A 25,981-nucleotide genomic window follows, 5' to 3' on the forward strand; every position below is an offset into this window, starting at 1 on the left:
TACTTTAAGCCTCACAACCCTATAGCATGTGTGTGATTAGCATTCTCCACTTTACATGTTAGGAAAGTGAGGCTTCGAGCACTTTAACATATCTTCCCTGAAGTCACACACCTGATGAATAGAAAACTGCAACATTAATGCCGGTCTGTCCTCTGATCCCAGGGCCACTTTACTGGTTAGAGGAGGAATGGGTCTAGGGAGAAATAATAGCATATTTCTCACTTGGGGAGATGTGATAGATCAGGAAATTGTTCTTATAGAAAATCTGCCCTTTATCATTCTTTGTTAGATTACTCTCTGAGATCGTATTTTTTAAATTACAAATGGGAAAACTGCTAATAGAATTTTTTTTGTTTATGAGAATGAATGAAATATAATTTACAAGTCCAGTGCTTTTTCATAAAAATATTATTCTCTTTCTTCTGTCTCCTATAGGCTCTATATCCATTAATTACCTGCCTTTTATGTGTCAGTCAAAAACAGTTTTTTTTAAATAACTGGCATATTTTCCTACAGAACTGTTTGTCACATTTAAAGGTAAGACTTAATCTCATTTCTGACCTGTAAATACTGACTGTAGTGTATTCACTTATGCATATACATTGAACAGTATATAATAAAACTTTTAGTACTATAGTTCATTTGAATAGTGATACTTCAACATATTCCTTTTCTTATACGTACTTCATTCCTTCTATAGGGAATCATGTTATAGACATGAATAAACGGTTGATTAAAAATTTAGTTGGTCTTAATGAATGCAAAATTATACATTTGTAATGATTGTTTATATTATCTTGGATCTAGCAATATTTGTTAATAAATAAATTCCTTTGGAATTTTGGAGTATTAGTTAATCTTATAAAACTCTCCAGATGCTTATTTTGCGTTTTCTCTTGAGAAAATTGAGTAATGTTGGCTCAAGTCTGAATAATATGAAAAAAGCCTCGATAATAAAATATCAGTAAAAGCACATTTAATGTTAACTATGCCCAGCCAAATCTGAAAGTATGGTACTGGATCCACATAGACGGGAAAGCTCCTGCAATGATTCTGACTTGAATCAAGGGGTAATTAATTGTTATTAACACTGTTTGGCACATCTATGTCCAGTCTCTTAGGATTGAAAACAAAACTGTGAGATAGAAGGATCATTATCTGCCCAGGATGCTCTGCTGGCAGAACCTAACAGGATCTTCTTTTCTTCTGTGGATAGGACCACAGTTAATATCTGACACAGAACGTGGGAATATTCCTCATCTGCATGTCATGTGAATGCTTGATTTGAATACCATTTTGATACATAAATGAATATATTTGAATATTTGCTTACATGTTATAGAAACATGCAGACATGGCATTTCATTTTCTGTTATTCCTCTAAGTTAGGGTTAAGACTGAAAAACTTAAACTTGGAAGACAATGAAACCAAGGCACAGAGAGATTAAATGAGTTGTCTCTGACCCTACAGCTCATCGTGATATTGTGAGAAGTAGGACTGGCTTTTTTTCCTCACTTCAGGATTGATTCACTGGACAACGTTATCCTATATATCTTTTTTTTTTTTAATGATTTTACATATCATTTTGAAAAATACTTTGATTTCTTAGTAAGGTGTACTAAAATATGTCTTTGAAAAATATTTTTGGCTATTTTCCTCCTAGATATACATACACTGATGTTATTCATATTTGGGTGAGAATTGATATATTCTCTTTGCTCTGTTTATGAAAATTCCCAGGGCCAATCAAGCTGGTTAAATTCTTTATGTCATGAAACCAGAAAATAAGTTTTATTTAAGTACATTATATTGTTTCTGTCCTTATTTTGATAATTCATACAGATTTAGGTACTGAAAGGGAAATGATCATTTTCTGGGTAGTATGATTCTTCAAACTTTTAATAACATACTTTAAGACACGCGTTTAAGTGTTTCTGGAAGTTTGCTTTGTTTCATGACAATTCATACTTTTCTGTTGCTTGTTGGAATGTTTTTATACATATACGTTTGCACCTAACATATTTGCAGTTCTTTCGCAGTACTTTAACTTTTTTTTTTTTTTTGGCTTAAGGCTTTCATTTAAAATGCTCTTTTCTTTGAACCCTTACCTCCTGTTAAATATTTCTGGCATATTGTCCATTTTCATTAATGGCTGTGTCAATCTGCCAGGCTAAAGGAGATAAGAGCCACTTAGCATGAATATTTGGAATATAGTTGTCTTGACCATTAACCTTTAACTTACATTAAGGCTCTATTCAGCAGAAATTTTATGACTTGGTTCCTGCTTGTTAAGTTTTAGATACTGTGGCTATGCTACATAGTTGAGGTAAGGAGTCGAGCATTCAGGGAAAAACTATGCTAATTATCTCTTGTGACAGGTATAATTTATTTGTTTTGTATACAGGAAAAATTGGTCCAAGATAAAGGTCTTACCTAAATTGATTTTGTTTTGAGATTCAAGTAATCTCTTGAGTTCAAAAAAATCTGTAACACTTTTCCGTTTATTAGACCTACTACTCCTTAAAATAGATTTTTATTAGTATTTATTATAGGCTAGATTCTCTAAGTACAGTATCTCATTTAATTCTTACTATAACTGAGGCCGAAAGAAGATAAATAAGCAACCCAAGTTTAGGGAGCCAAAAAAGTGATAGAGATAGGATTTGCATCTAATCCATCCAGTTCAATAAAATTTGCTCTTTCTGGTCTACCATGTTACCTTTTAACGTACTATAAGGAATGTTGCTTTACTGAGTATTTTAAAAAATATTTTTGGTTATAATTCTGGGATAGTAAAAAGGCATTATTCCCTAGAGTCATAAGAATAAATATGATACATTTTCAAGGCACTTTAAGATACCGCACAATTTTTTAAAAATTACCATACTAGTTTCTGAAGTTGGTGACCATGAAAAATGGGCATTAGTCTGTAGGTCCATAAATAGCATGAGAGAACATCAGTTTATTTTCACCGAAAGTGTTAAATCTGCTGTTTTTGTCCCAAACGTAATTTGGTAGTTTCCCATTCCCCTATCTTTATGTCAAATAAGGTCATTATGTGAAAAATGATTTTAAAGTTTCTAAAGAATAATTGAGAGAGAGAGAGAGGAGTAAGAGTAGATGCCATGTAAAAATAATTTAGATTTTTTTTCTACAGTGTATGCTTATTTCCTTTTAAAAATTGAAACTTATTTGAAATCAAATGCAGTACTTTTAGAGGAAAAATTAGATAGTTAAAAATTTATCTGTTTTCTCTCAGTTTAAGTGTTGTAGATGTATCCCATGATGCCGAAATTATAGAATTTTTTTTTCTTCAGTGATTCTAGCCACTGTCTTGGACATTTCAAATTTCTTCTAAATAGAGACCTTGGTGAAGAGCTGTCTTGTTTTGTGCTTATTTTCATCTAACATGCATGTGCTGCATCTCATGTTTATGTTTGCTGTCTCACATTGCTTTATTTAGATGCCATCTAACAACAGTATCAGAAAACAAATAGAAACACTCCAGGTGAGTCGTGTTGATGTTACAAAGTAAAATATTGCTTTATCTCCTTTAAGTGTGGCTTTTTTCCCCCTTTACCTATGGCTGCGTTGCATGTCCAACGTATTTATTTAAGCCTGCTTCTCGTATTGTAAAAGAAGAGCAGCACACAGCGGGAACATTCTACCGAAAGTTTAATATTAATGTGGTCCCAAGAAGATGAATTTAAGAGAGAGAAGTGATACCGAATGTTGATTTTTAACCATAATCTTCAGTTTTAAAATATTCTGTTTAATTAAAATTAGCTGTTATAAATTATGCTTTTTATAACATTTTCCAATGAAATTCAGGAGACAGTAACTCAGATTTTGAATATGATTTTGATGCAACACTTTAAAACTACAATCCTACTGGTTTGAGTTTTAAACAAATCTTTTGTTGTTGTTGTTCACAGTAGGAAAAAAAGGAAGAAACATTAAAATGATTGCTGCCAAAGAGCATATTTGCCTGACATCAAAACTGTATTATTTAAAATAGATAAGTAATAAGAACCTGTAGTTAAAAAAAAAGAAAAAAGAATTTTAAAAAATTGTATTATACGTTAATATTACTGGATTTTATTAATGTAATCTGATTATTCAAATTAGACCAAAATTGTAACTAGGGAATTATGTATCTTTGTTTAAGGATCAGATCAATTTAGGATGTTTTCATTATTCAGAGATATATAACAGCATTGCAGATACCAAATAAACAATTATATAATTTTTATCACTTTTTATCTTTTCTGGAATTGTTCATTATAAAATAAGTCTGCTTTGTAAAACATAGTAGTCCATCTTGGAAAGTTGGAAAATCAAATTTTATTTCATGCCAGATACCTCAGCACATAAGAGAAGATAATCCAGATATTTTATTAACAGTTTATATGAGAAGAATTTTTATGTGGAATTGGACTTAAATATTTCTATTATATAATTTATTATATGTTAATTTGTAGTATTCATATTTTGAAAGGATAATTTAACTATGTGAAGGTATTATTTGGAGTGTACATAAAACTAATTGAACTCATATTTTGACATTTGAGACCTTGCATTTAAGTGTTAGAAGAGAAAGTACTACAAAAAGCTTGGTTGTTGTATTAGTAAGATACATTGTGTGTAACTTTATATGTTACTTTAGGTACATTAGTAACAAATTAATAGAAAACTACTTGGGGAGTGTATTTGAAATTTGGAATCGTGGATTTGTCAGTAGAAGGAGAGACTGACTTTGAGACTCTGACCAGCTGAATAGTTGATACTCCATTCTGAATTATATCAAATTTTCATATACATAGATGTGCAAAATTGTATTTTCTAGTGGTTGTCTTTTTTAAAAACATGTCCAGTGGTAATCTTGTTGCATTGCTTTTAATCATACATAGTAGATGTCAGTTATTCTGTAGTCTGTGAAAACATAGAATGGTAAATTACTTAGTATTTAAAAACTCCCTTTTGTCCATTGTTATATATAAAATAATTGTTTAACAATAAGAAATCTCTCAAACCAGATTAAATAAATGCTAATTTATAGGACTAAATGCATCCTACAACTAATTAACAGATGCATAAAGAGTTTCTCCTACTAAAGGTGATTATTAGCTAATTTTCAAAATTTACAATTAAATCTCATTACATGTCTCTTATCATTTAAGAACTTCACTTTTTATAATAGCTAGTATGAAGAAAAGGTTTGCTGATCAAATTGCGATTGAAGTGGATACTTTTCTGATTTTAAATAAGAATGTTCTAATTCTAAATTAAAAAATTAAAGGTAAACACCTGACACTTACTGAGCATTTAACGTGTCAGGCAGTGTTCCAAGTGCTTTTCACGTAATAACTCCCTTAATCTGTGAGGTAGGTACCGTGTTATCTCCATTTTAGAGCTGAGGAAACTGTTTCACCAACTGATCCAAGGATGGGGTTTGGCCAGTCATTCCTAATTTCAGAGTCTATGCTCTTAACCCACCATTCTATATTCCTTCTTTTAAGTATAATCACTCAATAATATTTTGCATTATTCCATAAGCACAAATATCTATAACAACATTTGGTGTTCTAAATTTTAACTGTGTATGAGCTGCAATGAATTACAGCAAAGATGAGCAATCCTTTTATCATTATTTCAGTATTGTTGTGTGTCCCATTTACCATCAGGTAAGTTGAAGTGTGTATAATTTCAGAGTTCTTAGAGATACTAGTAGTATTTTGTTTTGAGAATATAAGGGATGGCTCAATTTCCTTATTTATGGTTGCTTTTGAGCTCTCTGTACTTACTGTATACCAAATATATACTTACATATTTAAACCTGTTTTAGATTGAATAAAGAAGAGAATGGAGAGGGCTTTTAGTTGTTGACAGAGAATATAATTGATCTTAAATTATTGCAAGTACTTTGATAAATAAGCTTATTTTTATTCTCTTTTGCTTCTAAACAGAATAAAGATCCTAAAATGTCTCGAGTTGCACTGGAATCTTTGTATAGATTGTTGTGGGTCTATGTAATTAGAATAAAATGTGAAAGCAACACTGTAACTCAAAGGTGAGTGCCTTTGTTTTAAAGCATATTTAAAGTAACATCTTGGTAAAAAATGCCACACTGATGAATTTTAGTTAACATTACAAATACCTTGAGGAGGAATATGAATTATCTTGACATATTATGAAGGATGCGAAGGATATTTTGCTAATGTTTTGTTGATTTCATTCTCTCATTATGACTAAATCTTTTTTCCCTACAGTCGTCTTATGAGCATAGTGTCAGCACTTTTCCCAAAAGGGTCACGTAGTGTGGTTCCTCGTGATACACCTCTCAATATATTTGTGAAGATTATTCAGTTCATTGCTCAGGTGAGTGCCTCACCTCATAATACCTATATACATGCAAATTGTAAGAGTAGGGGACAAAGTGAGAGAGTGGCATGGGCATACATACACTACCAAACGTAAAGTAGATAGCTAGTGGGAAGCAGCCGCATAGCACAGGGAGATCAGCTCGGTGCTTTGTGACCACCTAGAGGGGTGGGATAGGGAGGGTGGGAGGGAGGGAGGGAGACGCAAGAGGGAAGAGATATGGGAACATATGCATGTGTATAACTGATTCACTTTGTTATAAAGCAGAAACTAACACACCATTGTAAAGCAATTATACTCCAATAAAGATGTTAAAAAAAAAAAGAGTAACTTAGAGTCATAGAATTTGTTACACATCTAAAAGCATGATAACAAAACATTTATTAATACTGAATAGTGAAAAATAAAAGTATGCTTTAAAAAGTAAAAAATAAATGATGCTAATGATTTTTGTGTGTGTGCAAAATACATTTAGATGATTGATCTACACACTTGGAAAGGAGACTCAGAGGAGGAGACACTTAATTTAGGAAGAGTCAAGAAAATGTCTCATAATCCTCCTCTTGTCTATTTACTAATTAGTTTCTGAGTGTCTTGAAAGATTTTGGAACATTGTTTTCATAACCTGCATTAATCTATGTTCTCAGGTAGAGACACTAGAGTCCGTGGTAGCTTGTTGAATCCAAAGGGGTCTTTTAAGGAATAGAGGTCGTTCACAGAATCACTCATAGGACTGAAGAAACAGATTCTAGCTGAAATGGAAATCCAGAGGAAACTACACTATCGGGCTACCAAGGAAGCTGCTGCCTCTGCCACAGTCAAAAACCTGCCAAATTAGGAAGTGCCCCAAGTGCTTAAGAATCATGTTTCCACCACAGTCCCCACCAGTAAAATAGATTCCTTTCTCCCTGTCCTCCCCCACCTCCTCCCGTACCCCAGTTCCCAAGGGTTCCCGTGAGTATATCACTTGACGGGGTCTCAGTCACATCCTGAAGCCTGTTGTCCAGAGGCATCCTGGGAAATATCATTTTAGCTTTCTAGCCTCTGCAGTAAAGGAAGGTTTATTTGAAGAGGATTAAATAGGGGCTGAGTAAGCAAATCCATGGCTCTGGTCACATTCTCTTTTGGGACGTCAGCCCCAGAGAAGCATAGGTAGGGTTACCTTCTCAATTTGGGAAAAACACTTTGGTTCCAGAATGTTCATTGAGTTCTCTTTGAACTAAAACTATGACAACGAAGATGACCCATAATGTAATTATTTTTGACAATGAAGAAATAAAGAATATTTAAATAAAACGAATACATTTCTATTTACGGGAGCACAGAATTAATGATAATTAGATAAGAATAAATGTGTCAATAAGATGAATGAAAGCAGATTGTGCCTTAGATCTGTTGTTGAGAAAACTTTTGCTATTTGGTTGCATCCCTTCCCCGAGGGTCATACCCACTACCTTTGCTTAATCACCTCACACCAACACTCCTCCAGAACTATAGAGCTCCACTCAAACATCAGTTACTCTTAGTTAACTTTTCTTTCCTTGGAAATTACCCTTCCCGGAGCCCTGTTCTTTCTGTCCCAGTATGAACTCCCTGCTCTCCACGCCTGCCTCATTGCTATCGTCCTGGGACTTCCTTTTATCATTATTTTGGGAATTCCTTCACTTAGGTCTTGAATATGAGTTTGGCAAATGCGTGTTTAAAACTTCTATCCTGCTGGTTTGGCTATTAAACCAATCATTTGATAATTAAATCATGTATCTATAATCATATACTTTTAACATTAATTCATATGCATTTTTCTTTTGTCCAGCTAGATTCAGGAACTTCTTGTGGGTACAGACCTGTATTGTTGCCATTATTTGTATAATTCTTAACATGATACTTAACTTATACAGGCAGACCCTTGTTTTATTGCACTTTGCTTTATTGTGCTTTGCAGATATTGCCTTTTTTTTTTTTTTTACAAACTGAAGGTTTGTGGTGACTCTGTGTTGTTAGATGATGGTTAGTGTTTTTTAAGCAATAAAGTATTGTTTAGTTAAGGTTGTACATTGTTTTCTTAGGCATAATGCTATTGTACAGTTAATAGACTACAGTATAGGGTAAACATAACTTTTATATGCACTGGGAAACCAGAACATTTGTGTGACCTGCTTTATTCTGATTTTGCTTTATTGCGGTCTGGAACAAAACCCACATTATCTCCAAGGTATGCCCATAGCAGTAGAAAGTTATAAGGATTTATTGTTTTTTTGTTTTTTTTTCCCTCTAGGAACGTTTGGATTTTGCAATGAAAGAAATAATATTTGATCTTCTCAGTGTTGGAAAATCTACCAAAACTTTCACCATTAATCCAGAGGTAAAAAAATTATAATGTAGTAATTTACTATCCTATACAATTAAAAAAAAATTTTTTTTAAGCACAATTTCTGGAATCAGAACTCTTAGGCTCAAATCTCTAGTTAAAGACAAATTAAGATAAATGTTATTTCCTACTTCTTTGGCCTTGTTATTCCCTCGTAAACTCCTGCTCATCCTTTAGATATAAAATTTTCAGATTGTTTAAGAATATTTTTTGAAGTAATTGCTTATTGGAATTTAATGACACTGGAGAATGTAAAAAGACAAAATAAGTGTTATATTTTCTCTTATTTCTTTTAAATTATTGTGCTGGTCCTCCTCATAATCAAATCCTAAGATATATATTTATGTAGTTAACAAATGAGCTCGAAAGTTATTGAAGCTTTTTATTTGTAGGATTTTTAAGATAGGTTAATAATTATTTCCAAATTTTTAAAGTGAGCAGAAAATACTTTTTATAGATGACATGCTTAACCTGGTTCTCAGCAACAAAAATCACATAATGAAAGACGTTTTCTTGATCATTTGTTTTCAAAAATATTCTCTTCATTGAATAAGTTTATTTCTGAAATTAATTTTTTTCCTCACTGAAACGTTCATACTAAGAGTAGAAAAAATGTCAGTTGTGCCGTTTTGTTGTTGTTGTTTTTCTACAGGCTTATTTTATTAGGATTTTCTTCAATCTGTATTTTCTTTTCAGGAATCTTTTTAAGCTTGTGAGAGCTAGTTTAGTTAAAGCCAGATAAAATTATCTATTAATCCACTTAATCAAATCAAGCAAATTGCAAAACACTGAAAGAATGAATAAGTGAGGACACCTCTGTGAACCACAGTACATTGTGGAATTTTCCCACTCCCTTCAAGATGTCTTCTATGACTATGTGAAATGACCATCCGATATTAGACTAATATCACCAGTATTATGTCATATGTAAAGAGGGGTAAATCTTAAAACCTTGATCTTATTTAGATAAAAAATATATAAACGAAAGTTTTATTTTCTCCCTGTATTCCAGTGAACCATCCAGTGAACACCCACTGGGATGTATATACCCATTTTAGAGACCACTGGTGTAGGTCATAACTAATGACAGCTTGGGCTGAGATGGTGTGGTGTGGATAGAGAGAAGATCATTTACTGAGAAAAGAAACACTGAGAAGATACTGAGTTTGGCGGGGAAGAGGGCATTTGGTTTGAACATGGCAAATCTGAGGCATCTTTCTGACATCCAAGTAGAAGTGTCAAATTGGTCTGAGGGTCCAAGTTCAGAGGAGAAGTAAGGCTTAAAATTAGCAGGTGCTCTGGTATGGGTGGTAATTGAAGCCATGTAAATACATGAAATTACTTTGGGAGAGAATACATAATGATAGGAAAAGGCAGCCTAGGAACTTGCCTTGAAGCAGTCTAACATTTAATATTCAGATAAAGGAGGGTAAATTTGGAATGTGGACAGAGACACAGTATGTATGACACAGTCAGCAGTGGTACAGATGTATCCAAGGAAGGGAGGGTTTCAGGGAATAAGGAATATTTGACAGTGTCCCATGCTGCTGAAAAGTCAAATAGGATGCAGGAAAAATGTCCACTGGTTTGAACAGTATTGTCACTGATGAGTGAGAGGGAAGTATTATGGGGAGAACTCATTGCATTAAGATAGTTGAGTATAGTTAACAGGAGTCAGAATATTCAGTTAAAAGGGAAGATGCAAGAAAGAGAAGGGATAATTGGTAGTGTAATTTCCTGATAATGCAAGAGCAGATGGGATTCTAATAACTAGGAATACCAGCACTCCTCAACTGTAACAGGAGCAAAATAGAGGAAGAAGAGGTGCAGATATAAGTAGATCAGTGTGTTTTGTAGTGAGAGATTGAGGAAAGTTGATGTTTTTTTTCTGACTGTGAAGTGGGTGACAGATCATCTGCTTATAGAGGGGAGAGTATGGTATCAGGGTGTAGGAGAGTTGAGGAAGGGATGGAAGAGGTTTGAAATAAGCTAGAAAATAAGAGAGCCAGTTGACCTCATAAGTGAATGGGTGGCACTTGGGAATTTGGTATTAAAGCAAACTGCAGTGCCTGGGCTAGTTAAAAATGTGGGACAGAAAGATTTGTGTTTCTTCTGTCCTTCTTCCTCCCATCCCCCAGTGTTATTTGATAAGATATTTTTAGCATAAAAAAAAGGAATTTTCTGACACTCTGACTTCTTTATTTTGAAACTTTTTTCTCTGAAGAGAATGAACATAGGCCTCAGAGTCTTCCTTGTAATAGCGGACAGTTTGCAGCAGAAAGATGGTGAGCCGCCAATGCCAACAACAGGAGTTATTCTTCCCTCAGGAAACACTCTGCGTGTAAAGAAAATTTTTCTCAATAAAACCTTGACAGATGAAGAGGCAAAAGTCATAGGTTAGTGTTAACTGGAATAAGTAAATAATACAGTTTAATATTCTTTTGTGAAAGGTTATGATCAAATCTAAAATGTATATTATTGCCTGTGTAAATGTATACATACGTGTATATATTTGCCTATGAAAGTATATATTTGCCTAGTTATTCCAGTGTACAGAGTGATTCAAAAATGACTACTTTTTTTTATAATATCCATAAGTTGTTATGTTAAAAGTCTTGTTAAATATTTTCTCACATGATACTATTCACTGCATTTTGTCCTTCCTTCAAATTAATTTCAGTTGTGTGCATAATTTTTCACATTTTCTCCAATATACTGAAGCAAATTATCAGGGAGAATAGTATGTCAAAGTCAGAACTCCTTCCTTTGTAACAAAAATAAGCTAATGTAATTTAAAGGTTGTGATGGGCTTTTATTTTTTTACAGAAAATAACTGTAACTATTCTTTATCTAATTTTTGACATTTTATAACTGTGAAGTTCCCCCCCGCCCCTCCAGGAATGTCTGTTTACTACCCTCAAGTGAGAAAAGCGTTAGACAGCATTCTCAGACATTTGGACAAAGAAGTTGGGAGACCAATGTGTATGACCAGTGTGCAGATGTCTAATAAGGAGCCTGAAGATATGATTACGTATGTAGTCAATTATTTCTCTTCATTGCTATTTCAGTTTTCATAAGTAAAGTGGGTCGATCCTTGCTTGTTTCCTTCCTTGTTTCCTTCCTTTCTCTTCTGGATTTCGCCCCTATTGCCATCTGCGGCAGTTTTTAATACAGCGATTCCTCCCACAGGCTCAGTTTTACTCTTTAAAGTGCTGTCAAACCAGTACAGATAGCAAAAGTCATCCTGGATCCGTCCAGTTTGTTGTCAGTGTTGAGGCCTTATACTTATTCTGTGAGTGAGAGATAAATGCTAGTGACCGCAGATGTGTGTGGACATGGTTGGTTTATTAAGTCAAACAAATGCTCTTATTTCCAGAGCCTTGTTCAACAAAAAAAGAAAACCTGAAAATCTCCTGGGAACTGAGGGTACAGAGGAGAATAATGTATGAGTGGCTTTTTGTGTGAGAAACTGTACCTCATCTCACCCCCATCCCACTGCCGGCACTGCTTGTCAACCCATGTTTTTTTCCCTTATTGTTAGGGACTTCCTCCTCAGGAAGATATATTTTATGGCAATAACTTCTTTTACTTGCTAGGAAATATCTACATATTCTTTGTAAGTGGACTTTTTTTAAGGTGTTAATATCTGCATTGTACATCTTAGATAACCAAATTGGATATTGGCTCTCTCAATTAATGCATAGTTACTATATACTAGAAAATGTTAATATCTCTGAGAGTTTCTCTAATGTGAAGTTTTTTTTCCTGCATTACTTTCTCTGGGAAGTCTTCATCCTTTTTGTCACACTTTCCTCATTTCTGCCTGTAAATTTGCCCTCACTGAGTTCCTCTGGCTGTGTATGTAGCGTCTTCAATGACGGCAGTGTCAGCATTCCCCGGTCAGCTAGTTCTTCTGTAACTCCATTAATGTTTGATTGATATTGGGTTGACCAAAAAGTTCGTTTGGGTTTTTCCGTAAGATGTTACAGAAAAACCCAAACAAGCTTTTTGGCCAACCCAATATTTCACTTCCAGTATTCACTTTTCTTTTCTTCACTGTACTTTAATCTTTGTTGGCCAGTTTCCTCTTTTGATTATACATTGTTGTCAAATGCCACCTGAGTTTACCCCTGGAGGCAAGGAATCAACACAACTACATAATTTGCCATGTATGTGTGAACCGAATAACAGATGTGCAGTGACCAGTCACGACAGACTTTGAAAAAATTAATGTGATTAAATCACTGGTTATGATCACATCTGTTTTTTACGTCCTGATTTGTGCACTGAGGAGCTAACAGGGAAGCTTGGCTACGCAATTACTTATAGTTGATGGTAACGGAAAATTGAACCACATTGTTGGAGACTGGTATTATTTAACTAAATTGTGGTAACTGAAATTCATGCGTGTTGGAACCAAGCTGAGAAAACTCACTGTATATAAAATCACTAAAAGTAAGTAGTAGGTCCATTGCCATGATAATGGATACTGAGCCAAAAACTCTGAAAACATCCAAATTCTTGTCTATATAAGAATTATTTTATTGGGCCAATTGAAGGATAATTTGGGTAAAATAAATTAACAGCTTCCCCTTGAAATGTAGACCAAAATAAAAACCAGTATCTAAAAGGTTAGATATTTAAAATAAATAAAATCATTGAATAACTAGGGGAAAATACAGAAGAATTAAATTGTATCAAGCCTCTGGAGGAACCAGGATTTTCAAAACTTCACATATTTTATTATATAAAAATTTTAAATATGTTTGTGTGTGTGTGTGTACGTTCTGAAGTAAAATAAAAAGACAAGAAAAAACAACAACAGTAGTATATGAGAATGTCTGTTTTCTAAAACCCTTGTTAGTATATGATATTAAGAGAAAGAAAAAATTTTGTTGATTTTATAGACCCCCCCCAAATAATGAATATTTGGTTACTTAATGTCAATTTTATTATTTTAATAATTAAATATTATCAAAGGTTAAATATTATGTATTTAATTCTATTTGAAACAATTATAATATAAATAATTTACTTAAATAATACTTATTATTTAAACATAATAGTTGTTATACTTGTTTTTAATTACTGAAAACCTTTTTTGCTGGCTACCTATGTTTTTTTCCTGAATTATCCATATATTCTTTTCTGCATTTATAAACTGATAATTATTTACTGGATTTGTATATGCTCTTTTTATAATAAATACATTAAACTTTTGGAGGTGGGCTTATTTTCTGTAATAATTTTTCCAAGTTTGCTTTCATTGTCTGGTGTATGTAAGATTCTTCTTATTAAGTCCTCTTGTGATCTGTTTTTCAGGGGGGAAAGAAAACCCAAAATTGATTTGTTTAGAACTTGTATTGCTGCTATTCCAAGGTTGATTCCTGACGGTATGAGCAGAACTGACCTCATTGAATTGTTAGCAAGGTAAATGAGAATTACTGTTTGTGAGGTTACCTTTTATCTCTTTAAATCTCTTTAAATTTCTAATGCACCCCTGTTACTATTATCACTAAAAAAGTAGTGATAAAGACATTTTTAATCCTTTATTTGATAACTTTCTAAACTCCCATTTTGTCTTTTACGTTTTGTTAACACTTTCTCCTCATTCATTTGTTGTTGTTGTTGATGAAATTTAATCTTAAGATGTATTTAATGACTTTAATTTCATGGCAGAGAGGTCAAAGCCTTTCTTTCCCCAGGGAATGAGAGCAACGAATGACCTGATATCCTAAATGTGAAATCCTAAAAGTATCTTTTTTTTTAACATCTTTATTAGAGTATAATTACTTTACAATGTTTTGTTAGTTTCTGCTGTATAACAAAGTGAATCAGCTATACGTATACCTATATCCCCATATCCCCTCCCTCTTGCGTCTCCCTCCCACCTTCCCTATTCCACCCCTCTAGGTGGTCACAAAGCACCGAGCTGATCTCCCTGTGCTGTGAGGCTGCTTCCCACTAGCTATCTATTTTACGTTTGGTAGTGTCTATATGTCCATGCCACTCTCTCACTTCGTCCCAGCTTACCCTTCCCCCTCCCCGCGTCCTCAAGTCCATTCTCTACGTCTGTGTCTTTATTCCTGTCCTGCCCCTAGGTTCTTCAGAACCTTTTTTTTTTTTTTTAGATTCCATATATATGTATTAGCATACGGTATTTGTTTTTCTCTTTCTGACTTACTTCACTCTGTATGACAGACTCTAGGTCCATCCACCTCACTACAAGTAACTCAATTTCGTTTCTTTTTATGGCTGAATAATATTCCATTGTATATATGTGCCACATCTTCTTTATCCATTCATCTGTTGATGGACACCTAGGTTGCTTCCATGTCCTGGCTATTGGAAATAGTGCTGCAATGAACATTGGGGTGCATGTGTCTTTTTGAATTAAGGTTTTCTCTGGATATGTGCCCAGTAGTGGGATTGCTGGGTCGTATGGTAGTTCTTTTTTTACTTCTTTAAGGAACCTCCATACTGTTCTCCATAGTGGCTGTATCAATATACATTCCCACCAGCAGTCCTCACTCATTTTTTAACTGTTAAGGTTCTTCTGGATTCCCCTACAAATCCTATTTTTAAATTCCTTGCCTTTACATCTAGTACTGTTTCTTAGGACTTGTATACCATGTTGTCTCTTAACATACGGGCATTATCAGTGTATGATGGCCCCACTGGGCAATTAGTGTGTTAACTCCTACAGTCATTTCTTTAGCATCTAGGGTGATAACCAGGTCTCATTTTCACTTTTTCCTCTTATTGCAGAGGCCATAGCATTCAAGTTTTTATCTCTTTCTTCTACTAGGCTCTGTAAATGAGTAAATAACATGACATCCAAACTTAAATACCAGCTCCCAAAAGTAATTCTAAGTTGAGGTGATGGCCTTTTGAAAAACCCCTTTGTTGACATAGTTAGGGATTCTCTTTAGATAAGGGGTCAGCAAACTTTTTTTCTTAAAGGACCAGATAGTAAATATTTTAAGATTTGCAAGTCACGTGGTGTCTGTCACAGTTACTCACCTTTGCCACTGTAGTGCAGAAGCAGCCACCTGTGAAGGCTCCTGGCTGGATTTGGCCCTTGAGCCATAGTTTGCTGGCCCCAGCCTAAAGGGAAAACCAAGTGCAAAGACTATCAGGGCAGTGATACTTGATCACATTGAAAGATGTTTACTGCTCGCTGGGCACTTATCACTAAGTCTTAAGTTAAATTCACAATGAATAAACAGTTAATAGACCACTCCAGCAACCTTGTCTACCTCCTTGAAAACACCTAGCATTTCACACACCCGCGCACTACCTATCCTCAGCGGTTGCGGGTTGCACTCAGGCCTTGAATGGTATTGGTCTCTTAGGATTACGAGGAGAAGAAAGGGGTTACTTTTTTTTTGCCGTACGCGGGCCTCTCACTGTTGTGGCCTCTCCCGTTGCGGAGCACAGGCTCCGGACGCACAGGCCCAGCGACCATGGCCCACGGGCCCAGCCGCTCCACGGCATGTGAGATCTTCCCGGACCAGGGCACGAGCCCATGTCCCCCGCATCGGCAGGCAGACTCTCAACCACTGCACCACGAGGGAAGCCCAGAAAGGGGTTACTTTGAAACTTTGCACCATGAGATAAATTCATCCCTTCCCACTCTTGTCTCTTAATTCTTGCTGTAAATTAGATTGCAGAGTTATGAAGTTCTTGTCAGTGTTAGGGAGGGAAAATAAGTTTTAATTATTTATAATGCTATTCCTTGGGAAAGCAGTAAACAACTCTCATCCAGTTCCACTCTTACTCCTCCCGCCTCAGTTTAACTCACCTACATCTTTGTGGACGGCAGTCCATATCCCCCACCAAAATGAAATTGCATCTCCAGGGGGCAGGGATAGAGGAGCCTTGTAGAGGAGCAAATACCTCGACAGTGATTGACAGTTTGCTTTGCTATTTATAATACTTTGCTTCTTTCCCCTGTGGTATTCACTTACCAGTTAGTTTATTTTGGCAGAAAGAAAGATTCTAGGGTCTGTTTACTTTGTCCCCAACTCCTATCATTTGGAATTGTGATGTCTAAATCTTATTTACTTAGAAATAAAGTAAGCAAACAAACAAAGCAAAGATACACTGTAAATTTGCATACCTGTCTGCTGTCTCTAGGGAAGGTCAATTTGTTCTCCTGCCTTAAATTATTCAGGCACCATTCTCTTCATGGCTATACCCTGAGTCACACAGATAGGTGTAAATTCGTGGATTTAAGGGATGTTAAAATGACCTTTAAAGCCAGCAGCACAGAGTCAGTCACTCCCCTAGCCCACAGTATTGCCTTTGGTGCCACTGTCAGAGACAGAACACTGGGCTAGAGACCCTTGATCTGACCCCATGGGGTACTTCCAGTGCGCTGCTCTAACTGCTGCTGCTTTGTGGCTCACTTCTAGGTCTCTGTAGCTGTAATACATTTTCTCCTCAGTCTCATGGTCAGTTGAATGTTGGCTTAGTGAAGACCAGAACTGAGCTCAGCAGGGTGAAGACTGTGGTATCTCCTCTCACGTAAATCGTGCAGCTCTCTACCTCTGTCATGGAGGATAACTCCATCTTTCCAGCTGCCCAAGCATGTAACTGTGGCATACTTTTTTTTTATATATATAAATTTATTTATTTATTTATTTTTGGCTGTGTTGGGTCTTCGTTTCTGTGTGAGGGCTTTCTCCAGTTGCAGAGAGCGGGGGCCATTCTTCATCGCCATGCGCAGGCCTCTCACTGTCATGGCCTCTCTTGTTGCAGACCACAGGCTCCAGACGCGCAGGCTCAGCAGTTGTGGCTCACGGGCCTAGTTGCTCCGCGGCATGTGGGATCTTCCCAGACCAGGGCTCGAACCCGTGTCCCCTGCATTGGCAGGCGGATTCTCAACCACTGCGCCACCAGGGAAGCCCTGTGGCATACTTTTTAATACACCTGCTTTTCTTTATTCATTCAGGCTGTTTCTAACTCTGATGCATGTGTCTTGATGGTCAATCCTGAAAATAATACTCTACAGCCCCAAACGGAAACTCATATTCATATAGCATTATATATTGGTAGCTTCACTGCTGCAGCCATGTTTTATGATTTTCTTGTTTATCATTCTCTTCTTTAAGTTCCATTAAAAATCCTTTAACTAATATTAATTCATGTCCTCATATTGTATTGATGTCTTTAAAAGGTAATTATATGTAGCCTCTCCTATAATTTATTTAGACTTAAACTCTTGAAGACCTTATGGGTTCGTTTGACACTCTTTTTTTTCATTTTCTTTCTAGGCATACCCCATTTATGAAGTTACTCCTAAATTTATTCTCATTCTCACTGTCAAGAATTATTTCTGTTAAACTGATTCCATCTTGATTTGTTGTATTTCTTTCTTCACAATCAGCCATCTTATGTTTAACTGTAACCTCAGCAGCATGAAAGGAATGATAGAGATAACTCATGTCCTTTCCAGTAAAGGACTAAATAAATGTGAGCTAGCGCTAAGGTATTATATGATTGGACGTAATTTTTGATTGATTATAGGATAACATATGGCATTTTAAGGATTAAAGAATTTTTTTATGTAATTCTGATTTGTCAATCTGTGTTTTCTAAAGTACAGCATTTGAATTATGATCAAACTTATTATTCTGAATTATAGTACAAGTACCAATTAATATTAGTAGATTGACATGTGAATTTAAATGAATATAGTTTAGCATAAGGATGAATATAGCACAAAAAGTGAACATTGGTTCCTATCTTCTTACTTCTTATGAACCAATTGAAAGGATATATTTTTTAAATTCTTAGTTTTACATTTTAGATGATAAAACTCTTTGGAAGGTTTTTGAGGTTTGCTAATGGAATTTTGTTCTTGGTAGGCTCACAGTTCATATGGATGAAGAACTACGTGCTCTGGCTTTCAATACTCTGCAGGCACTAATGCTTGATTTTCCAGATTGGCGGGAGGATGTTCTTTCAGGATTTGTTTATTTTATTGTTCGTGAAGTGACTGATGTCCATCCCACACTTCTTGATAATGCCGTAAAGATGTTGGTGCAATTAATAAATCAGTGGAAACAAGCAACCCAAATGCATAACAAAAACCAGGACTCACAGGTACCAAACTCTTTTGTAGTGTCTCTTTGTATGTGGTCAGTGGTAGATGACCAATGATGATGTTAAAACATATTGACTTTCTCAAAAACTAAAAGTTTTATTAGTTTTACTTCCTTTCAAAGTGTTTGTAATCCCTTAAGCAGAACTTTCCTATAGTTTATCTGTTAAATACATAACATTTGCGTGTCCAACCTTTCCAACTTTCTTTCTTTGGTAATAATTATTTTTAGTTTTTATTTTTATTTATTTATTTAAAATTTTATTTATTTATTGGCCGCATTGGGTCTTCGTTGCTGCACGTGGGCTTTTCTCTCTAGTTGCGGCGAGCGGGGGCTACTCTTCGTTGCGGTGCATGGGCTTCTCATTGCGATGGCTTCTCATGTTGAGGAGCACGGGCTCTAGGTGTGTGGGCTTCAGTAGTTGTGGCACACAGGCTCAGTCCTTATGGCTCACGGGCTCTAGGGCACATGGGCTTCAGTAGTTGTGGCACGTGGGCTCAATAGTTGTGGCTTGCAGGCTCTAGGGCACGTGGGCTTCAGTAGTTGTGGCGCATGGGCTCAGTGGTTGTGGCATGTGGGCTCAGTAGTTGTGGCTCGCAGGCTCTAGAGTGCAGGCTCAGTAGTTGTGGCGAATGGGCTTTGTTGCTCTGTGGCATGTGAGATCTTCCTGGACCAGGGCTCAAACCCATGTCCCCTGCATTGGCAAATGGATTCTTAATCACTGAGCCACCAGGGAAGTCCCGGTAATAATTATTTTCAAATGAACATAGAAATTAGAGGCAATTCTAGCTCACATTTAGGTTGTTTCCAATATATTTAAAGCTGATATAATAAAAAATTTTGGTAGCCTTTCAGCTGAGTTACTTGATTGTTTTATCAAAGGCACCAGTCCCCATTTCACATTACAGCATGTGTGCTTCTTAACCATAAAAGTTGCTCAAATTATTGATTTGTGATCATGTGTTAAGTCATAGAATCCTGGAATATTAGAGCTGGATCATCTAAGCAACCCAGCTTCTCAACCTTTAAAGAGCCTACAAATCACAGGGGCCTGAGAATCTCTCTTTTTAACGAGCTCCTAGGTGATGCCACGTTGCTGGTCCACACTTTGAGTACACAGGATACCATCCAATCCCCTCATTTTCCATATAGAAATGTTAGGCCAGTAGTGACTTTAAGTGTCAGCTCTAAGGCATTTACAAAGTAGCCAGAGAGTGATAGAACTTAGGTACAGAATTCCTGTTTACACTGCCAATTAAATGCTTTTTTCACTATGTGACTATGACATTTTTATAAATTAAATGTTATTTAAATTTCTTGAGCTGAGACAGACCTATAGCCATCATTTTTATGATTTGCTTTACTCTTTAGTAATTGTTTTACTAGAATGTCTATACATACATATATTTTTTAACTTCTGTTTATTTTTCAAGCATGGTATGGTTAATGGAGCTTCTCATCCCCCTCCTCTGGAAAGGAGCCCGTGTTCCAATGTATTCCATGTGGTCGAAGGGTTTGCACTTGTCACTCTCTGTAGCAGTCGACCTGCCACTAGGAGATTAGCTGTCAGTGTCCTTAGAGAAATACGGGCTTTATTTGCACTTTTGGAAATACCTAAGGTAAGATTTAGACATCTCATCCAGCTACCTAATGAAAGTACTTAAAAACTCCTTTTGTCCATCCTTACTCCATTTCTGTTTTTACCGACAGGGATAATTTACTTTATAACAAGATCTTTTTGACAGGGTCTAAGCTCACCCACCTGCCCTCGATTCCATTTGTAACAAATAGGGCTAAAGTGAGTTTTAATGTTTACCTAGGTTTGACGGCTTTTCTGAAACATTCCTAAACTTTTTTAGACATGTGATGTCTTTTTTATAGGGTGATGATGAATTAGCCATAGATGTGATGGACAGGCTGAGCCCATCCATTCTTGAGAGCTTCATCCATCTCACTGGGGCCGATCAGGTAACTTTAATGATTTTGTGCTATTCAGTCGTGTGTTGGAACTTAAGACATACGTACATACATGAGTTTCTTTTACAAATGTCATGCATTAGAAAGTATTTTTGAAAATGGTAAAGGGCTTTAAAAATAAAAAATACTTTTAAAAAAGTGGCATACACACACACAAAGTGGCACTAGTTTATGCTATGGTCAGTACTCTTCCCACAGAAATAAAAATATTTCATCTTTGTAAAATTCCAACCATTCCAATCTAAAAAATTTCTCTTAAATCTGAAGCTGCTGTCGACTACTGTTTGCTATTTATTACGGTATATAATATTCTTGACCTATATATGCTGGTTAAAAGGCTATGGAGAAAATTTTTGTTGAAATTCGAAGCAAAAAATTGCGCTCTGCACCTTCAGTAACTGTGTTTGCTTTGCCACATAAATTTAAGTGCATAGAGTAAATATAAAGTATTTTATGCCTGAGTCATATGTAATTTGACTCATTAAGATGAAGAAAAACACTTTGTCAACACATACATAAGAAAGCTGATGCCAACTTTCTTAGTTTGGCTTGGGGGAAGAAAAGGTCATATATCAAGGATTCAAAACTGATATAAGAATAACCATCACACTTTACTACTTGAAATTATTTTCTTCCCGTTTTGGAATACCTGGACAAGAGGTTTCTGTGCTTTCCACATAACACTTGGCTCTCATACCTCACGAGTTATATGTAACCAAGAGAGATATTTATAACCATCTCTTAGGTTTATAAAATTTATTAATATGTGCAATTTAAAGCATTCTGTTTTAGATTATTAACCATGAATTGAGAAATGGATGGCTGTCTCTAGTGCCTAAAACAGTGCCTGACTCAGAGCGGGTACTTTATGAATATCTGTTGAGTGATCGAGTAAATTGGGCCTCTGTTCAGTTTAAGACTCTGGTTTTTGTTGTTGTTTTGTTGTCATTGTTGTTGTTTGAATCATAAGTAATTTGCTCTTAAGGTAAGTCTTTATCTCTTCAGGATAAGAGCTTTGAATATTATTGAGCAAATATTTGAGAATATGTACCTCTGGAGAGGAGCCCGTTTCCCCGTCTGTTCCACTTATGCATATATAGGGCACATCAGCATGAAAGTTAATGGTTCATTTTTGAGTTCTCTAGCAGCTTCAGTATGCCCGTGAAAGCTGCATATTCATACATGAATTACATAAGTAGTGGTTCTTAAACTTTTTGGTTTATGGATCTTTTTTGAGACTAACACAAACTATGGAATCTCTCTCCAGAAAATTGCATGTACACATGTGCACAAAACAGCTTATATGCAGTTTCAGGAATTCTCTGCTCATATTACCCCTGTTTAAGAACCTCTGTTCTAGAAACTAGCAATAGGCCACTTATAGTTAAAAGCAATTTATATGGCAAAACTTTGAAAGTTGTTGAAGTATACAATAATCGATTGGTTTTGTTTTTTTTTTCTCTGCATAGACTACTTTGCTGTATTGCCCTAGCTCAATAGATTTACAGACATTAGCAGAATGGAACTCTTCTCCTATTAGCCACCAGTTTGATGTGATTAGTCCATCGCACATATGGATATTTGCACATGTGACCCAAGGCCAAGATCCATGGATTATAAGTCTCTCCAGTTTTTTAAAGCAAGAAAACCTTCCAAAACACTGCCCTACAGCTGTGAGCTATGCTTGGATGTTTGCGTACACAAGACTTCAGTTGTTATCCCCACAAGTTGATATAAAGTAAGTTGTTTTTCTAGTGCAAGTTTTAAAATGTATAGACTGTCAGCCTTCATAAGGTATGCATTTGAAAAGTTCTACAAATTGGAAATCCCATAAATAACATGCCATAACACACTGGTATGTGAAGAAGGGAGATGAAAGTTGTAAAGGATCCAGTCTCGTTTTCCTTTCATTCTTTTCGTATAATTTGGTCTCACCAATTTGTAATCGTTCATTTACTTAATAACACACTGCTTGGTACGTAGTTTGTGTCCAGTGAATGAAAGAATTAATGAGGAAATCATCCAAAAATGAATATGGATGGGAGTATAGATAAGTTTGTAGATAAAGGGTGAGAAGTGAAGGAAAACCGAGTTCAGTGACCTTACTTTTCCTGACAGCATTGTAAGGAAGGCCGTCCACTGTTAGGGATTCGTGATAATGACATTGGTTTTAGTTCTGAGGATAATGGTAAAGAGTTGGAGTAACTGGTGATGTGATGGAGAGTTGACCAAGGCTTTATAACTGCAGGTTAGTCTTGCTCTTAAATTTTAAAGAGAATTTATTTGAGTTTGGGTTCCTGATTTCACCTTATCCAACATGCCATTGATCAGATTGCACGGCATGAGTCCTCCTGTCATAACTTGACCATATAAACCCAACACCTGGATAAACTTAACACCTTCAGCTCATATTAAAGCCTGCACAGGGCTTCCCTGGTGGTGCAGTGGTTGAGAGTCCGCCTGCCGATGCAGGGGACACAGGTTCGTGCCCTGGTCTGGGAAGATCCCACATGCCGCGGAGTGGCTGGGCCCATGAGTCATGGCAGCTGAGCCTGCGCGTCCGGAGCCTGTGCTCCGCAACGGGAGAGGCCACAGCAGTGAGAGGCCCGCGTATCGCAAAAAAAAAAAAAAGCCTGCACAAACCTGGCTCCTCCAGTCTGTACTTTCTCCCTTACTTTCTATCAGTGCTATCCATGTACTTTATGTTGGAGCCAAAATAAACCTCTCAGAGTTCACTGAATGTGGTCTGCAGTGTCTATTCCGTGAGTTTTTGTTCACATGAACCTAGAATGCCTTTTGTTTTCTTTATGCCCTGCCCATATCTGACGCATCGCAAATTCCACCTTATTTTTAAAGCCTTCTCTTATATCTCCAACCCAGAGTAATTATTTCTTCTTTTGCATTTGTGTGTATCTATATATACATATATATATATATAAACATATATACACACGCATATATTTTTTGTTTTTGTTTTTACTGTTTATATATATATATATATACACATACATGTTAGTTATATATCTATGTAGATTCTCAGGTATTGTGTATTGGATGCTGGTTTTTTAAAGAAGATTGACACATGCCACCTTGTGTAACATTTATGAACTTATTTAGTCTCCTTTAATTACCATATTTTAAATTATAAGCGCCTCTCCTACCACCATTCCCTATATCCCCTTTCTGCTCTATTTTTCTTCATCAAACTTAGTGCCATCTGACATTGTTTTATTTCTCTATTATATATCTCCCCTAGCACACATGATGGCAGTGATTTTCATCTTTTTAGCAGGTTTCTGTTTTTGTTTTTTTTACTGCTGTCACAGTGCTCTGAACATTTTTAAAATACTGAGAAACGACGAATCCGTGAAACGATATGTATTATTTATCAATAGATTATAAATCTATTGAAGGTGAGGAATAAAACTTAGTATTTTCCCTGTCTTTGTTTTGCTCTCAGTCCTTAATCCCAACAGAATTTTTGGTATTTGGAAAGATTTATGGAATTGTTCCAGAATATCTTATTGGTCTAATATCTCAAAACAGAAATTTGATAGAAGCCTTAAAAATGTAGATATTCTAGGGGAGGGGGAAGGGTAAGCTGGGACAAAGTGAGAGAGTGGCATGGACATATATACACTACCAAATGTAAAACCGATAGCTCGTAGGAAGCAGCTGCATAGCACAGAGAGATCAGCTCGGTGCTTTGTGACCACCTGGAGGGGTGGGATAAGGAGGGTGGGAGGGAGGGAGATGCAAGAGGGAAGAGATATGGGGATATAAGTATATGTATAACTGATTCACTTTGTTATAAAGCAGAAACTAACATACCATTGTAAAGCAGTTATACTCCAATAAAGATGTTTAAAAAAATGTAGATATTCTTTGACTCTGCTATTCCATTTTCAGGAATTTACTCAAGAAAATAATAAATCATTTATTATAATTAAGCATATAGCCAAATGTATAGTGTTGTGTATAATAGGGAAAAATTACTATTAGCTAAAATATCTGACAGTGAAAGTATGGCTGTATCAATCATGATAATCTCTATGATATATGGTCATCAAAAATGATGTCATGGAAGTATATTAATTTACATGGAAGATGTTTAAATATATATGTTAAGTATAAAAAAGCATGTACAAAACAAATGAAACAGTATTCAATTTTTATTAAATGAAAGAGATGTATTTACACCTTTATTTTAATGTATATGAGTTGAAGATATGTAGAAGACTTACAGTGCTTATTTTGGCATAGGAGTAAAGGTGATTTTCATTTTGTTTTCACTTTTTTTCCCTACGTGGAGCATGTATAACAAGTTATAAAATGTGACCTGATAAAATATTAACTGTACTCACAGAAGTAATAGATTAGGTTAAAATGATCCTATAGTGTGTTTTGTTTTTCAATCTAATATTTTATTCATTATATCTTATTCCGCCAAGATTCAGTGGTAGTAATAAAAACTGTATGCTAACCATCTCCCCTAAATTGATAGAAATTTAGCTTTAGTTTTAAAAAAAAAACTTTTCAAAACATGTATTATTTATGTCTTCCTGTTTTTCTTCTTCTTTTTTTCAGTAGCCCCATCAATGCTAAGAAAGTAAATACTACCACGAGCAGTGACTCATACATGGGCCTGTGGAGAAACTACCTGCTTCTTTGCTGCAGTGCGGCGACTTCCACGGCATCTTCAACATCTGCGGGTTCCGTGAGGTGCTCTCCTCCTGAGACGCTGGCGTCCACCCCTGATAGTGGCTACAGCATTGATTTGAAAGTAAGTTTTCTGCACCTGCCACTGAATCCAAATGGAAGCATAAAAATAATGTTTTAAAATTTCTTTTTCAGGACAATAAAATAACTTGGTTGAAAAGTGCATTAGTTACTTGGACTAATACTGAAAATAGTTCAAGAAATCCTATTACTATTTTTATGGGTTCTTAGTTGGAATCAATAATGCGTAAAGTTTTTCTTTTAGAATTTCCCTGGATTATGTAGGGGTACAAATAACCTGAAAAGAATAGTGACATAGTCTTCATGATATGACACTAAATATTATCAGGTAGTTGGAGGAAATTGACAAAACTCAACACCTGGGTGTCTAACTTTAACACTGATAACTCTTTTAGAAGTAATTTT

General features: G+C 35.6%; 1 protein-coding gene across 9 annotated transcripts in view; it reads left to right on the forward strand.

Moving 5' to 3' along the window:
* The window catches only part of FRYL (FRY like transcription coactivator), a 244,633-nt gene that overhangs the window by 140,899 nt on the left and 77,753 nt on the right, over window positions 1-25,981 (forward strand). For 6 of the 9 annotated variants that reach the window (XM_027103006.1, XM_027103005.1, XM_027103009.1 and 3 more), the window contains 13 exons: window positions 436-537; window positions 3,465-3,509; window positions 5,968-6,071; window positions 6,271-6,379; window positions 8,658-8,744; window positions 10,975-11,146; window positions 11,649-11,781; window positions 14,073-14,180; window positions 18,623-18,860; window positions 20,293-20,478; window positions 20,741-20,827; window positions 22,306-22,574; window positions 25,424-25,619. In XM_027103006.1, coding sequence (XP_026958807.1) covers window positions 436-537; window positions 3,465-3,509; window positions 5,968-6,071; window positions 6,271-6,379; window positions 8,658-8,744; window positions 10,975-11,146; window positions 11,649-11,781; window positions 14,073-14,180; window positions 18,623-18,860; window positions 20,293-20,478; window positions 20,741-20,827; window positions 22,306-22,574; window positions 25,424-25,619 — 1,836 coding nt within the window. The remainder of the gene's footprint in view (window positions 1-435; window positions 538-3,464; window positions 3,510-5,967; window positions 6,072-6,270; window positions 6,380-8,657; window positions 8,745-10,974; window positions 11,147-11,648; window positions 11,782-14,072; window positions 14,181-18,622; window positions 18,861-20,292; window positions 20,479-20,740; window positions 20,828-22,305; window positions 22,575-25,423; window positions 25,620-25,981) is intronic. The other 3 variants (XM_027103011.1, XM_027103012.1, XM_027103013.1) reach the window with 1 other exon arrangement.

This window comes from Aethalodelphis obliquidens, unplaced genomic scaffold (genome assembly GCF_003676395.1).
Source record: "Aethalodelphis obliquidens isolate GAN/ISIS:26980383/991018 unplaced genomic scaffold, ASM367639v1 scaffold6, whole genome shotgun sequence".
NCBI lineage: Eukaryota > Metazoa > Chordata > Mammalia > Artiodactyla > Delphinidae > Aethalodelphis > Aethalodelphis obliquidens.